The sequence below is a fragment of the Cystoisospora suis genome, assembly GCF_002600585.1.
Source record: "Cystoisospora suis strain Wien I chromosome Unknown contig_288, whole genome shotgun sequence".
In the NCBI taxonomy this organism is placed as follows: Eukaryota; Apicomplexa; class Conoidasida; order Eucoccidiorida; family Sarcocystidae; genus Cystoisospora; species Cystoisospora suis.
The window spans coordinates 667-12472 of NW_027153090.1; the positions used below are offsets into that span (position 1 = coordinate 667).

At 42.9% G+C, this 11806-nt stretch overlaps 4 protein-coding genes across 4 annotated transcripts in view; 1 reads left to right on the plus strand and 3 right to left on the minus strand.

Annotated features, from left to right (window-relative positions):
* Positions 1-267: 267 nt before the first annotated feature.
* CSUI_000732 (histone acetyltransferase) lies at positions 268-9227 on the minus strand (the record flags this gene model as incomplete). Its single annotated transcript, XM_068060963.1, has 7 exons — positions 6352-9227; positions 5389-5543; positions 4676-4785; positions 3811-4095; positions 3178-3307; positions 1981-2222; positions 268-1029 (listed from the first exon to the last, which is right to left on the minus strand). Coding segments are annotated over exons 1-7 (3759 nt in total), but the record flags the coding sequence as incomplete, so codon positions are not given.
* Positions 9228-9280: 53 nt separating this feature from the next.
* Positions 9281-10902, minus strand: CSUI_000733 (uncharacterized protein). Its single transcript, XM_068060964.1, has one exon. The coding sequence runs from the start codon at positions 10893-10895 to the stop codon at positions 10659-10661; it is 237 nt and encodes a 78-aa protein (XP_067927058.1). The 5' UTR covers positions 10896-10902; the 3' UTR covers positions 9281-10658.
* Positions 10903-10995: 93 nt separating this feature from the next.
* CSUI_000734 (uncharacterized protein) overlaps positions 10996-11806 on the minus strand; it is a 1166-nt gene continuing 355 nt past the window's right edge. The window contains exon 1 of the mRNA XM_068060965.1: positions 10996-11806. This exon is cut by the window's right edge and continues 355 nt beyond it. Coding sequence (XP_067927059.1) covers positions 11225-11776 — 552 coding nt within the window. The 5' untranslated portion in view covers positions 11777-11806 and the 3' untranslated portion in view covers positions 10996-11224.
* The window catches only part of CSUI_000735 (ras-related protein rab2bv), a 6312-nt gene continuing 6125 nt past the window's right edge, over positions 11620-11806 (plus strand). Inside the window, exon 1 of the mRNA XM_068060966.1 lies at positions 11620-11776. The gene's annotated coding sequence lies outside the window, so the exon portion shown is untranslated. The remainder of the gene's footprint in view (positions 11777-11806) is intronic.

The following is an 11806-nucleotide window of genomic DNA, read 5'->3' on the forward strand; positions in this document are numbered from 1 at the left end:
CTATCTATCTATCTATCTCGTGATGTATTTGAAACGGCGAGCTGTGGAAAAGAAGCATGCCCTCTACGGGTCCAGTTGCGTATCTCTTGCGCACTACCTACGACAACACTAAGGAGAATCTCTCTCTCTCTGTCTCACTCTCTGTTCTCCTGAATATCTCTGTAAGAGAAAGATACATACATCTATACACACCCCTATAAACAACACATATATACCTATACACGTATCACCTAACTTCTTTCTTTCTCACTCTTTCTTTCTTCTTACCTTTTTGCATTTCTTTTTCATGGTTTGTATATCGGTCGGGTGAGAGATGACTTCGTGATAGTCTGGTGCCTCATCTCTACTGACAGGCTTTTGAAAAGGCCAGGCGGAATGATGCTTCCCTAACGCTTCAAGCACATCCATAATCTGTTCATGTAAAGGCCTCATATATGGAGGCGGTATCTGATGGAGATGCGAAGGATAGGAGGAGCCTTCGCTCCATAAAGAACCTCCCCCCCCTACGGCGCCTTTAGAATAATTGGCATGCAGTGTAGACGAAGAAGAAGGTGTTGAAGAAGAAAGTCCATGAGAACCCCCTTGGTATGAATGAGAAGACATCTTCCCAAGATGAGGAAAAGAATTATGAAGATGAGGAGATGGGGAGGCTGCGGCTGTCCCCCCAGAAGAAGGATAAGAAGAAGTCGATGAAAGGTCTCGATTCAAGGAAGAAGATGAAGAGAGGATATGAGGGAGATTAGACTGAGATAATGAAGAAGAAGAAACGGCCGTTCTTGCATGAGAAGGAGAACCTGAAGAAGCGAGAAATTTCTGAGACGAGGAAGAGATAGAAGGAGGAAGATCACCCTCCCCTCCTCTTCCCAGGCCAACGGAAGGATCTTCGGAAAAGAAGGGCGGGGAGGAAGAGGAAGATGAATCATGCAAGAAAGAAGGAGAAGAAGAAGAAAGAAATCCTTCTTCTGGTCGCCATCCACACTGAAGCAAACCAGGGACATCACGAGGGTTCATTTCCTCCCCAGGATGCTCCTGAAGAAAAAAAAAGAAAGAATGAAGAATAAATAAGAAAGAGAGAGAAGGAAGAAAGGAAGAATGAAAGAGAAGAAAGAGAAGGCGGTGCGCATGTATGTATGCTTACTTATGAAGATGTATGAATGTGTGTGAATAGGTATGTATGTGTAGATACGTATCTCTTCTCCATTCAAGGACGGAAAAGGAGACATACAGAGAAGGAGACAGAAGAAAGAGAAGGCGGTGCGCATGTATGTATGCTTACTTATGAAGATGTATGGATGTGTGTGAAGATAAGATGATACCTATTGAAGGTTAAAAAGGAGGAGAAGGAAAAAAGAGAGATCGATCTTAGAATTATAGAAAGATAGGACAATAGAAACATAGATAGGGAGAGACGAGACGGGAGAGAGAGATGATTGAGTTACACACAAAGGATAGATGAGGGAATAGGGATGAAGCAAATCGATAGATCGAAAGAGGTTGATGGATAGCTACAGGGAGATAGACAAATAAGAGATATAGGTGTAGATAATAGCTTGAAGTGCTTGAGGGAAAGAGATATAAGGATAGGTAGTAGATATGGATAGAAAGGTAACAACACACCCCCGGAGATAAATGTACACATCGAATTATCTATCTATCTATCGATGTAGAAAGGAAATACAGAGAGAGATAGATCGATCGATAGATAGATATAGATGCGAGAATACAGATCGGGGTGTACAGATAGATACCCAGCTGACAGAGTGTATAGACAGAAGACGCATGCAAACGCTTCAAACACAGGAAGACTTTCCTGAGGGTGAAGCAAAAAAGAAAAAGAAAATTTGAACTCGACAGAATACAAACAGACAAGCACCAGCATACACACACTCTGGAAAGAGAAAGCGAGAAAGAACAAGAAAGAGAGGGAGAGAAAGAAAGAGGGAGAGATAGAGAAAGAAAGAGAGAGAGAAAAGAACTTACTTTCCAGAATCGTAGGCCTGGATATACAGCAAGAGGTTTCAGTGTCAGTACAGCTCGTTTGATGAGCGTCTGTTGATCGTGGATCATTTCCGAGAGCCGTAGATAGTTTATACGAGGATTGATATAGCACTCCATTAATGTCCCTCCTTCGTAGTCCTTAATATAGCCATACCACCTCTCTCGAGGCATCGAGATCTTCTGTGTGAAGCCTTGCTTGCGAAAGTATCCCACGGCAAAGTTATCTACACGCCAGCAAGCAGATGAACAGAGAGACACAGACGCATGCAGAAAAGAGAGAGAGAGTAGATAGACAGAAAGAGGGAGATAAGATAGATCGGAGGCAAGAAGAAAAGAAATAGGATGGACAGAATAAGAGAAAGATAGAAACAGCTTTAAGAAAGACAGGAAAATTTCACATGAGGGACAGACACAGGATAGAAGAAAGGGGAGATGAAGAGAATAGAAGAGGAAGAAAAGGAAGAAGAGACAAGAAATATATCGGTGAGAGAAAGAAGAGAAGGAAAAAGGAAAGAAAGAAAGAAAGAGAAGAAGGAACAGAAAGAAGAGACCAGATGAATTGAAGAGTAGAGACGACAAGAAACGCGATTGGAGAGGAAAAAAGAACAAGAAGAAGTTGAATCATGTAAAGTACAACATGTCTAGATCCCCACGAAGTAGAAAATGAAAGAGATAGATACATCAAAATTAGAGAGAGATAGACATAAATCGATGAGTAGAGATATACATAGAGAGAGACATGAAAGAGAACCTCGTGAACGTTCACATAGAGGCTTACATGAACATGCCATGGAAAGCCCTACAGACTTTCCAAACAGGTGTATGTACACCACACACTCATACATAAACCCTACCTAGATACATACCGAATCATACATACATTCACACTACATAGATATAGACTCATAGATAGATTAACACATGTAGAAGAAGCTTCCTACTGTAATAGAAGAACTCCACATCTACGTACATTTCTCTACAATCATTCACGATATCCCTAAGTACACGGATTTACATATCACACGATCACATCAGAAAACCTAAAGGTCAAGACCGATCTATCTTTAATCTATCTACCTTTAATGTATATCTATCTATCTATCTTAATCTATCTATTTTTAATGAATCTATCTTTGACCTATCTCTGGTGTATAGAGGTGGCTGTGGGGTGTGACGTACCAGCATAGGTGAGGAAGTATTCGATGCCTGACTTTTTGACGTGCTCCTTCAGGTGATTCATGAGGCGGGTGCCATAGCCTTTCACTTGCTCTGTAGAAGTCACTGCTAGAAACGCTATCTCTGCAAAGTTCTGCACAAGACATATAACACACCGCAAGAAAAGACAAACAGAAGAAACAGGAAAAAGATGAAAGAGGAAAGAGACAGACAGAAAGACAGAAAGAAAGAGGGGAGAGAAAGATAGGAAGACGGAAAGAGAAAGGAATGTCTGTTCTTTTCAGTCAAAAAGATGGATCGAAAGAAAGAGAATCACTCCAAGAAGACCAAGACACCTCCCATTACAAAAGCCACACTCCTCTCCCTTACGTATCATACATATTATAAATACACAAGTCTCTCTCTCTATCTGTCTCTCTGTCTCTCTCTCTCTATGCATAGAACTCTCCATCTCTCTCTACATACATGCATGCATGTATGTGTGTGTATGAGGTACACCCCACATCTTTCTGAAAACCTTTACATGACTCCCTGCTTTTCTTTCTTTCTTTCTCACTCTTTCTTTCTCACTCTTTCTTTCTTACTCTTTCTCACTCTTTCTGATCTGACCTCTTCCCCTCTCACTCTTTCTCTTACCTGTTGAAAGTAGGGTCTAAAGCAGCAGCCTCCTATGATAGCGTTGCCCTTCTTTAAGCAGAAGGTGTAGTGATGACGGTCAAACACAAGACGAACGATATACTCCCTCGGCATCTTGGGGAGTTGCCTAGAGAAAATATTCTTCACAGTCACTAGGGCTATGCTATGATAAGGCTGTCGATCATTCGTAATGCACTGGAACGTTATCAGCCCTGCCTCCTCCTCTTTAGCCGAGCCCCAGTCGCGACATAGAAATCCTAAGCCGCTCTCGCTCACTAAATGAGACTACAAAACAAACAAAGGAAGAAAACAAGAAAAAAGAATGAATGAAACAATGAAAGAAGAGAAGAAGAAAGAACAAGAACGAATGAAAAAGGAAGAGAGAAAACAAGAAACGAAAATAATATACTCAGATTGAATGAGGCGTAAACAGATCTATCTATCTTTAATCTATCTTTAATCTATCTATCTATCTATCTTTAATCTATCTTTAATCTATCTATCTATCTTTAATCTATCTATCTATCGAGTACTACTCGGAGAGCCTCTACATACCTCCCGCAAAACAATCCGCGCGGACGCCTTTGTCTTTACAGCACTTATTTGTGTACACACGAACCCTTACGTGTGCATAAGTACATACATGGATATATACAGACATACATATACACAGGCACACGTTCACATGAAGCACCTACTTCTATTCCTAAATACGTAGGTACAGATATCTATATACACATCATCCATCCACACGTCAACATTATCTTGTCTCCATCTATTAGCCGAAAAGAAAGAAATATAGAAAGAGATAGAAAGGGAGAGAAAGAGAGATAGGGAGAGAAAGAAAGAGAGAAATGCAGCATACCCGAGTAGCTGGCTGTGAAGAAGAAGAGACAGCGGCGATAGTCCATAGTTTAAGTCTCGTCTCAAAGTTTAAAATTCCCACCTCGTCACACAACCGATGAAACATAATCGCTGCATGCAAAAATATCGACAAAACAGACAGAAAGAAAAAAGAAAGAGAAAGATGCTTTGAAAGAGGATTAGAGAAGAGAAAGGGAGAAGGAAAGACGACAGGAAGAGGAGAGCTCAATCTATCTATCTAGAAGAGGTCACTTCTGGATGCGTCGAAGAAGAGAAACACCCTTCTTTCTCTCCCTCTTCATCGATCCTTCTAGTGTACATACACCCACACTCCCCTAAATAGCCACAGGAATAGCGAGCCGTACATACACACCTACATAGACATACATACACTACACGAGGCGTCCAGACATATATATATCTCTCTATATATATATGATGCCATAGTGCATTGAGATATATTCTAGAGGAGATCAGTGTTGTAGATGAAAGCAACGAAGAAGAGAGAAGAAGACGTTTCCTGTCGCTTCTACTCGTGCAGAAAGGATTTCTTTTCAACTGAGAGAAAAAGAAAGACAGAATGAAGAAACACCTTAGCAGTAGACAGAGCCGTTCTTCTCTCTCTTTTTTTCTTTTTCTCTTTCTCTCTCCATCGCCTGTCGCCGTTATGTTCTCCTCCTCTCTGGTCTCTCCTTTTCGCTCCCGTCTTCTTACCTGCTGAGAAGCTGAGAGGCGTCGTTAGGAGATCCCGTACAATAGAAGAAGAAGAAGCAGAAGAGAGAAGAAGAGACCTTAGTAAGCATCGACCAAATGTCTGTGCTACAGACGCACCTGTAGGCGCTTTCTCATTCAGAAAATGTCTCCACTCCCTTGAAGAGGAACAAGAAAAGAAAGGAGAGAGGCGTACGCACAAAGCAAGCAAGCATTGTTCACACGAAGTCTTACCTATGAACGGGACCTACACCTCTTTCCTCTCTCGACAGATAAAGATCAGGAACATCTATCGACACCATCTCTCTTTCTCTCCCTACATCTACATATATATACATACATATATACACGTATGTATCTATCCATATCCCTACATCTCTATGTAGATCATACACATGCGAGTCCACGGGAGATAAAGAAATAAATGAAGGAACAGACGCAAAGAGATACATTCGCGACAAGTTGGTAGATGGACCACAGACAGACTACAGAGGAATGAATGGCTTAGAGAAAGACAAACAGACAAATAGATAGATGGATGACGGATGGAGTGAATGAGTTAAGTGAGTGTCCTTGTGTGTAGAGAACAAGAAAGAGAAGAAGAGAATGAAAGAGAGATGCAGAGAAGAAGAAAAGAAAAAGGAAGGAAAGAGAATGTGTGGGGATAAAAGCGGCCGTTCGTCTCTTGCGCCTTTATTAGCATACGAGACCTCTCACATGAAGATGCGGGTGTACATACACCCACCATGCGCGCATGCATGCACCAGAGAACGCCCTTCTGTATATGACGACCCACTCCGGGGTGTCCTCTCTCCCTATAGAGAAGACAGAGGCTACTCACATATTTCACATCTAGGACGTGCGTGCACAGTCATCTATCTATCTATCTATCTTCAGTTTGTCTATGGAGGGAGAGAGAGGGGGAGGTGTATGTCGCGTGACGAAGAAGAGGAAGAGTTGACTTACCAGTAGTTAAGAGAGTAGTATTCGTCAGAAGGGAGATGAGTTGCCTTGCATCGATCTTCAATCGACTCCATTTGTATAGTATTGAAAACTGCTTCGATACTCTCGCATATCTCTTGTATGAACTCTAGGCCGACAACCTCCTGTATTGAAGATGTTTCATCCTCGTCATTATTCTCATTATCGTCTTCCTCTTTCTTATACTTAGTTTTCTTGTTCTTCTTCTTACCCGTTCCTTCCTCTTCTTCTCCTCCTCCTCCGTCTTCTCCCTCGTCTTCTTTCTTAGACATCGATGCGTACTTCTTATTCTCTCCTCCTATTCCTTTCCCGCCACGATCTCTTGAGAGAGCTTCATTGTGAGTGTCTTTCTTTGAGAGAGGTGATGATGCTGTATGATGACTGTGCGGCTGGCTAGCTATCGATGCTTCCTTGGGACTTGAAGGAACACTCGACGTTGAGGTGGAGACACGTGAAGGAGAACAACTGCCAATCGCCGGTTCAGCTGACGTGGAAAGAAGATGATACAGATATCGAGTATCGATGATCCGCGGAGGAGGAATCGAAGTATAGGGATAGAAATAAGAATAAGAAGGAACCCATCCTCTCTTAAAATTATGAAGATGAGAATCGATCATTCCTTGATGTGGAGAAGAAGACTCTGCTTTTCTTTCAGTGGCTATCTTATTCTCTTTCTTTCTATTCTGTTCTCTTGTTCTTTCTCCATCTCGTTGATCTCCCTCTGGTCCTTCTTGTTCTCCCTTCATCTCTTCTTCTTCTTCTCCCCCTCTGGGTTGTCCCTCTGTCCCTTTACTTGGACGTCGATGCTCCCTTGCGAGATCTCCATCGACTTTCCGGCGCTTACAAGAAGATGAAGAGACGCCTGATGACGGAGAAAGTGTATGCCCCTCCTGAAGAGTCCAAGACGAAGACGAAAAAGAATTTGCGGAATTTCTTGAGAGAGCAAACACTTCACACACACAGGGAGCTGAAATACAACAGAAGCAAGACCCTGCCGAACCTAGGGGAGAAGAAGATGAAGACGAAGAAGAAGAGAAAGAATGAGAGGCTAACTTCTTCTGAGCTGTCGCGATTGGATCAGAAGAGAAGGTGAAGGGAGAAGGAGGAGTAACTTCAATATCTTGAGAAACTATAGGCTGAAGAAGCTCGAGAACGAGCCGTCTAACTATATCCGAAATAGTAGCGTTCAAGGGAAGCGATGAGGAGAAACCTGGATAGAGAGAAGAAGAAGAAGAGACTGACGAGGATGGCGGAGGTCGAGGGGGAGAAGAAGAATAGAGAGGGAGAGAAGACGAAGTCGATGGTAAAAAGGGAGAAGAAGCAGAAGAAGAGGGAGGAGAAACATGACAGAAAGAAGCTTGCGCATTTCTCTCTCCTTCTTGGCGTGAAAGAGGTGGGGGAGACGAAGACGAGATCGCCATTGTACAAAGAGAAGAAAAAGAGGATGAAGAGAAAGAATGAGAAGGGACTGCTGGAGCGGGAGTTTGAAGAAGATGAGAAGCCGGCCCCACCGTGGAAGCCGAGGACGAAGGAGTTAACAAAGGATGAGGCGATGATACCGTAGATGTGAGGGATGAACCTAGTGAAGAGCTACTAGACGCCGAAGAAGAAGAGGGAGAACGAGAAAGAGAAGAAGAGGAAGAAGAAGAGGAAGGAGAAGGAGAAGCTTCTCTTATAGTGACCGATGATGTCCCAGAGGGTCGTGGTGTAGATACACTGCAATCCCCCGAGGATGAACCTCGAGTGGCTGCGATCTCTTTTTTCTCATAACTCGTAGAAGAGGAAGGGATGGAAGTCTCATTCAAAGGAGAAGAAGTCCGCCGATGCGAAACTGAAAAAGAAGATGAAGAGGAGGAGGAAGAAGAAGATGAGGAGAGAGAAGTTGGAGAAGAAGAGGGAGTGCTCACATGTCTTTCTTCGGTAAGAAGAGACTCCTCCTCCTCCTTCTGCGTTCTAGGTACATGAGCCTCTTGTTGGTCGCTGTCTCCATGAGAAGTCTTGGGTGAGACAGCTATCTTTCTCTGGCCCTCAGATGAGACACCCCTTGTCTCCCCCTCCATGTTTCTATCGTGCGGTGGATTCTTCTTCTTGCTCTTTCTCTTGTTCTTTTCTTCTTATTCCTCCTCTCTCAGAAAGGGCCTCCCCATTAGAAATAGGTTCTCTAGCTGAAAGAGAGTCTTCTTTCCGTCTTACCATCGAAGAAGACCGAGCTGATCTACACATAGAAAAAGAGGAAGAAGATCCTCCATTCTGAAATAGGATTTCTTCATCTTCTGTCTCTTTCTCTTTCTTCTCTCCTCTTCTTCTTTTCTTTCTCTCCCGACCATAGCCGTCTCTTCTACTGCGAAACTTCTTTCTCTCGCAATCTGAGAAGAAAGATACACACGAAGAAGAAAGGAGGGAAAGGCAAGAGGAGAAAGAAGATATGGGAAGACGCGATAAAGAAAGCTCGCCTGTTGCTAGACAAGAAGGAGACGAAGAAGAGAATGGAGAAGAAGGAGAGACGGAGGGAAGCAAACTTGAAGAAGTAGACGGGAAAAGTGCATTCTTCTTATCTGCCTTGATGAGCCGGAGGATGAGAATTCTTATCTCCTGAGGTATCTATCTCTAAACGTCTTTCGCTCGACAACTACGAAAAGAAAAAGAAGAGAAAGATGGAGACGTTGCTACTGAAGAACGTTCCTCAGTCTGGCGAGGAGATGAAGAAGAAGATCAGACAGGAGTGATAGAGACATTTGCGGAGTCATCTCTCAATTTTCCTTTGTCTCTTCATTCTCCCACATCATTCTCCCTGTCTCTCCCTCTCTACCTCCCTACTGCTACATCAACCCACACACACAGATACACCTACACATATCTTTATATAGATCTTCCTATATATATACATTATACATATATATATATATATATAGAGAGAGATACGTATATGTGTCTATATGATATACATGACCTTCCTATTGGATCTCTTCGTTACTGAAGCGACTGTCGTCGAGAAGAGATCGAAGAAGACGAAGAGCACGCTTCTGTCTTCTTAGGACACCCCCCCCTTTTTCCAAGAGAGATGATCATGAGGAGAATGAGAGAAGAAGAATAGGAGGAAATCCTGTTTTCGCTGTCTCCTTTATCCTCTTTCTTCTTCTTCTTCTTCTCACCCTCCTCGTCTTGGTGACCCTCGACCTGCGCTGGAGACCGACTGTGAAAGTGAAAGAAGAGAAGAAGAAGAAGAGAGAGAAAAAGAAGAGAAGAAAAGCATCGGACCCTATGAGATAGGTAGAGAATGAGATGTCATCCTTAGTTTCTGTAATGATTGAAGGTGTATATACACCATAAGAGTATCACGCATATCTATGTAGGTATACAAGATGTATATGTAGGGGTGTATCTTGAGAGATTTACTTCTCCCTCTTCATTGAAAGGATGAAGAGACTTTGACCGCAGAGAGACAGAAAAGCCACCTGACGAGGTTTCCTCAGCTGTACATACACCACACCGCCATTCTCATCATCGTCAAAAGGGAGAGGAACGGCAAGCCGACTTGACTGTAGGAAAGAAAGAAAGAAGGAAAAGACGGAAACAACAATGTGGAGAGAAATTAGTGGACAAGAGAAAGGCAAGAAGAGAGAAAGAGAAGCTCTGGACGAGGGAGAAAAGAAGAGAGAGAGGTGTTGAGGAAGGTGTTTGAAAAGGAGAGAAAGTGATAAGAAGAGAGAAAGAAACGAGGGAGAATCGATCAGATACACCCGGAAACGATCACATCGATACCAAGAAAAGAAGAAAGAAAGAGTGGTCTTTCTTCTTCAGACCGGGAAAGACGGGAAGAAAGGCAAAGGATATATCAGTCCATAAGAAGAAGAAAGAGAAAAAGAAGAGAAGAAGACTCCTGAGAAGAGAGAAAGAACACCAATCCTTCCCTCTCTCGTTCTTCTCCTGCTCCTCCCCCTGACTTTTCTTGCTTTCTCTTTCTCTCTTCTGTGTATCCAGTAGCCTTCTTTCCTTTTTCGCCTCTTCTGTCTGTTTACTTCACAAGAGAAAAGAGGTAGAGGAACCAATGAGAAACCCTCGTCTCTCTACGATAGGCAAAACACACATCGATTCTCCCTGTCTCTCAGAAAGAAGAAAGAAAGAAAGAAAGACAGGAAGTTGGTCTCCCTCTTCATCCCGTAGATCCCTACAAGTTTTCCGAAGAGAGAAGAAAGAAGAGAGAGAAGTTATATCAGAGAGCCTCTCTTCTTCAAGAAGAAAGACGAATCTCTCCTTCCTCCTCTTCTTTTCCTTCTCTTGCTTCTTTGGGTTTAATCCCTGATAAGAAGAGCCTCTTGGCTTCTAGGAATCTTTCTTCTTCTTCTCCTCTCTTGCTTTCCAAAGGGAAGAGATGCCTTATTCTCTTCTAATATCGAAAAGAAGAAGAAAGAGAAAAAGAAGAAGAAGATGCACGCAGAGGGAGAAGAAAGAAGAGGAGAATACGACAGGGCGCGGGGGTGGGAGAACAAGAGAGGTAGGTGGGTCGCTAAGGAGAAGAGTTGGAGCATCAGTAGTAGTCGTAGTAGTAGTAGTTGACCTACTAGTAGTAGTAGTAGCTAGCTGAATTGCGATAAATACGCCAAGCCTCCTCCTGCCTGTGAGTCTTCATCTAAATGCATGATCGAGGGAGAAGAGGAGTGAGAAAAGAAAGACTCGAGAAGGGCCAAATGCGTTTCATTCAGAAGAAAGAAGAAGATTCTCTTGACTTTTCATTACACAAGAAGAAGAAGAACTTCTCAAGTCCTCGGGGAGAATCCAATTCTATGTGCACTCCGGGGGGAAGAGAAGATTTCTTCTCTCTGTCTCTTTCCGTTTCTCTCTCTCTCTTCTTTTCATTTTATTTTCTTTCTTTTCCTTGCTCTACCTCTTTCTCCCTTCTCTTCACGTTCTTTCGTTCAAGTCGAGATGGAGAGTTGAGCACACAGAAAGAGAGAAGAGAGAGGTAGGGCTTGTCTCTTTTCTTTCTTGAGATTTCTCTGAAAGAAAGGAAGATGAAGGACAGACAGGCAGGGAGACAGGAAAAGAGAAAGAAAGAAAGAAAGAGAGAGAGAGAAGGCGCCTTGTTTTTTGCTTCATGTGTGTTGATGAGAACAACTCGAACATTCTTCTCATAGTCTAGGCATTCTCGATACTTTCTCTTCCTCTTCCTCTTCTTCTTCTCCTTCTTTCGATCTCCAATCCTTCTTCTTCTTCTTTCATTCCTTTCTTTTCTTTTTCCCTTTTTCCAAGAAAATGCCGGATGTTTTAGTTGCCGAGTCTCCTCCTCATCCTCGCCCTTCTTCTCCTCCTGGTCCTGATCGCAATAAGATCCAGCCAGACTCTTCTTCTTCTTTCTTCTCTTCTTCTTTCTCTTCTTCTTCTCCTCCACTCCCTCCTCCTCCTCCCTCATGTAGTCTCTCTTCTTCTTCCTCTTCTTCTT

Coding starts and splice junctions, on each gene's coding strand:
- CSUI_000733 (XM_068060964.1), bottom strand. CDS start 10,895: ATGCTCCAACTCTTCTCCTTAGCGACCCACCTACCTCTCTTGTTCTCC.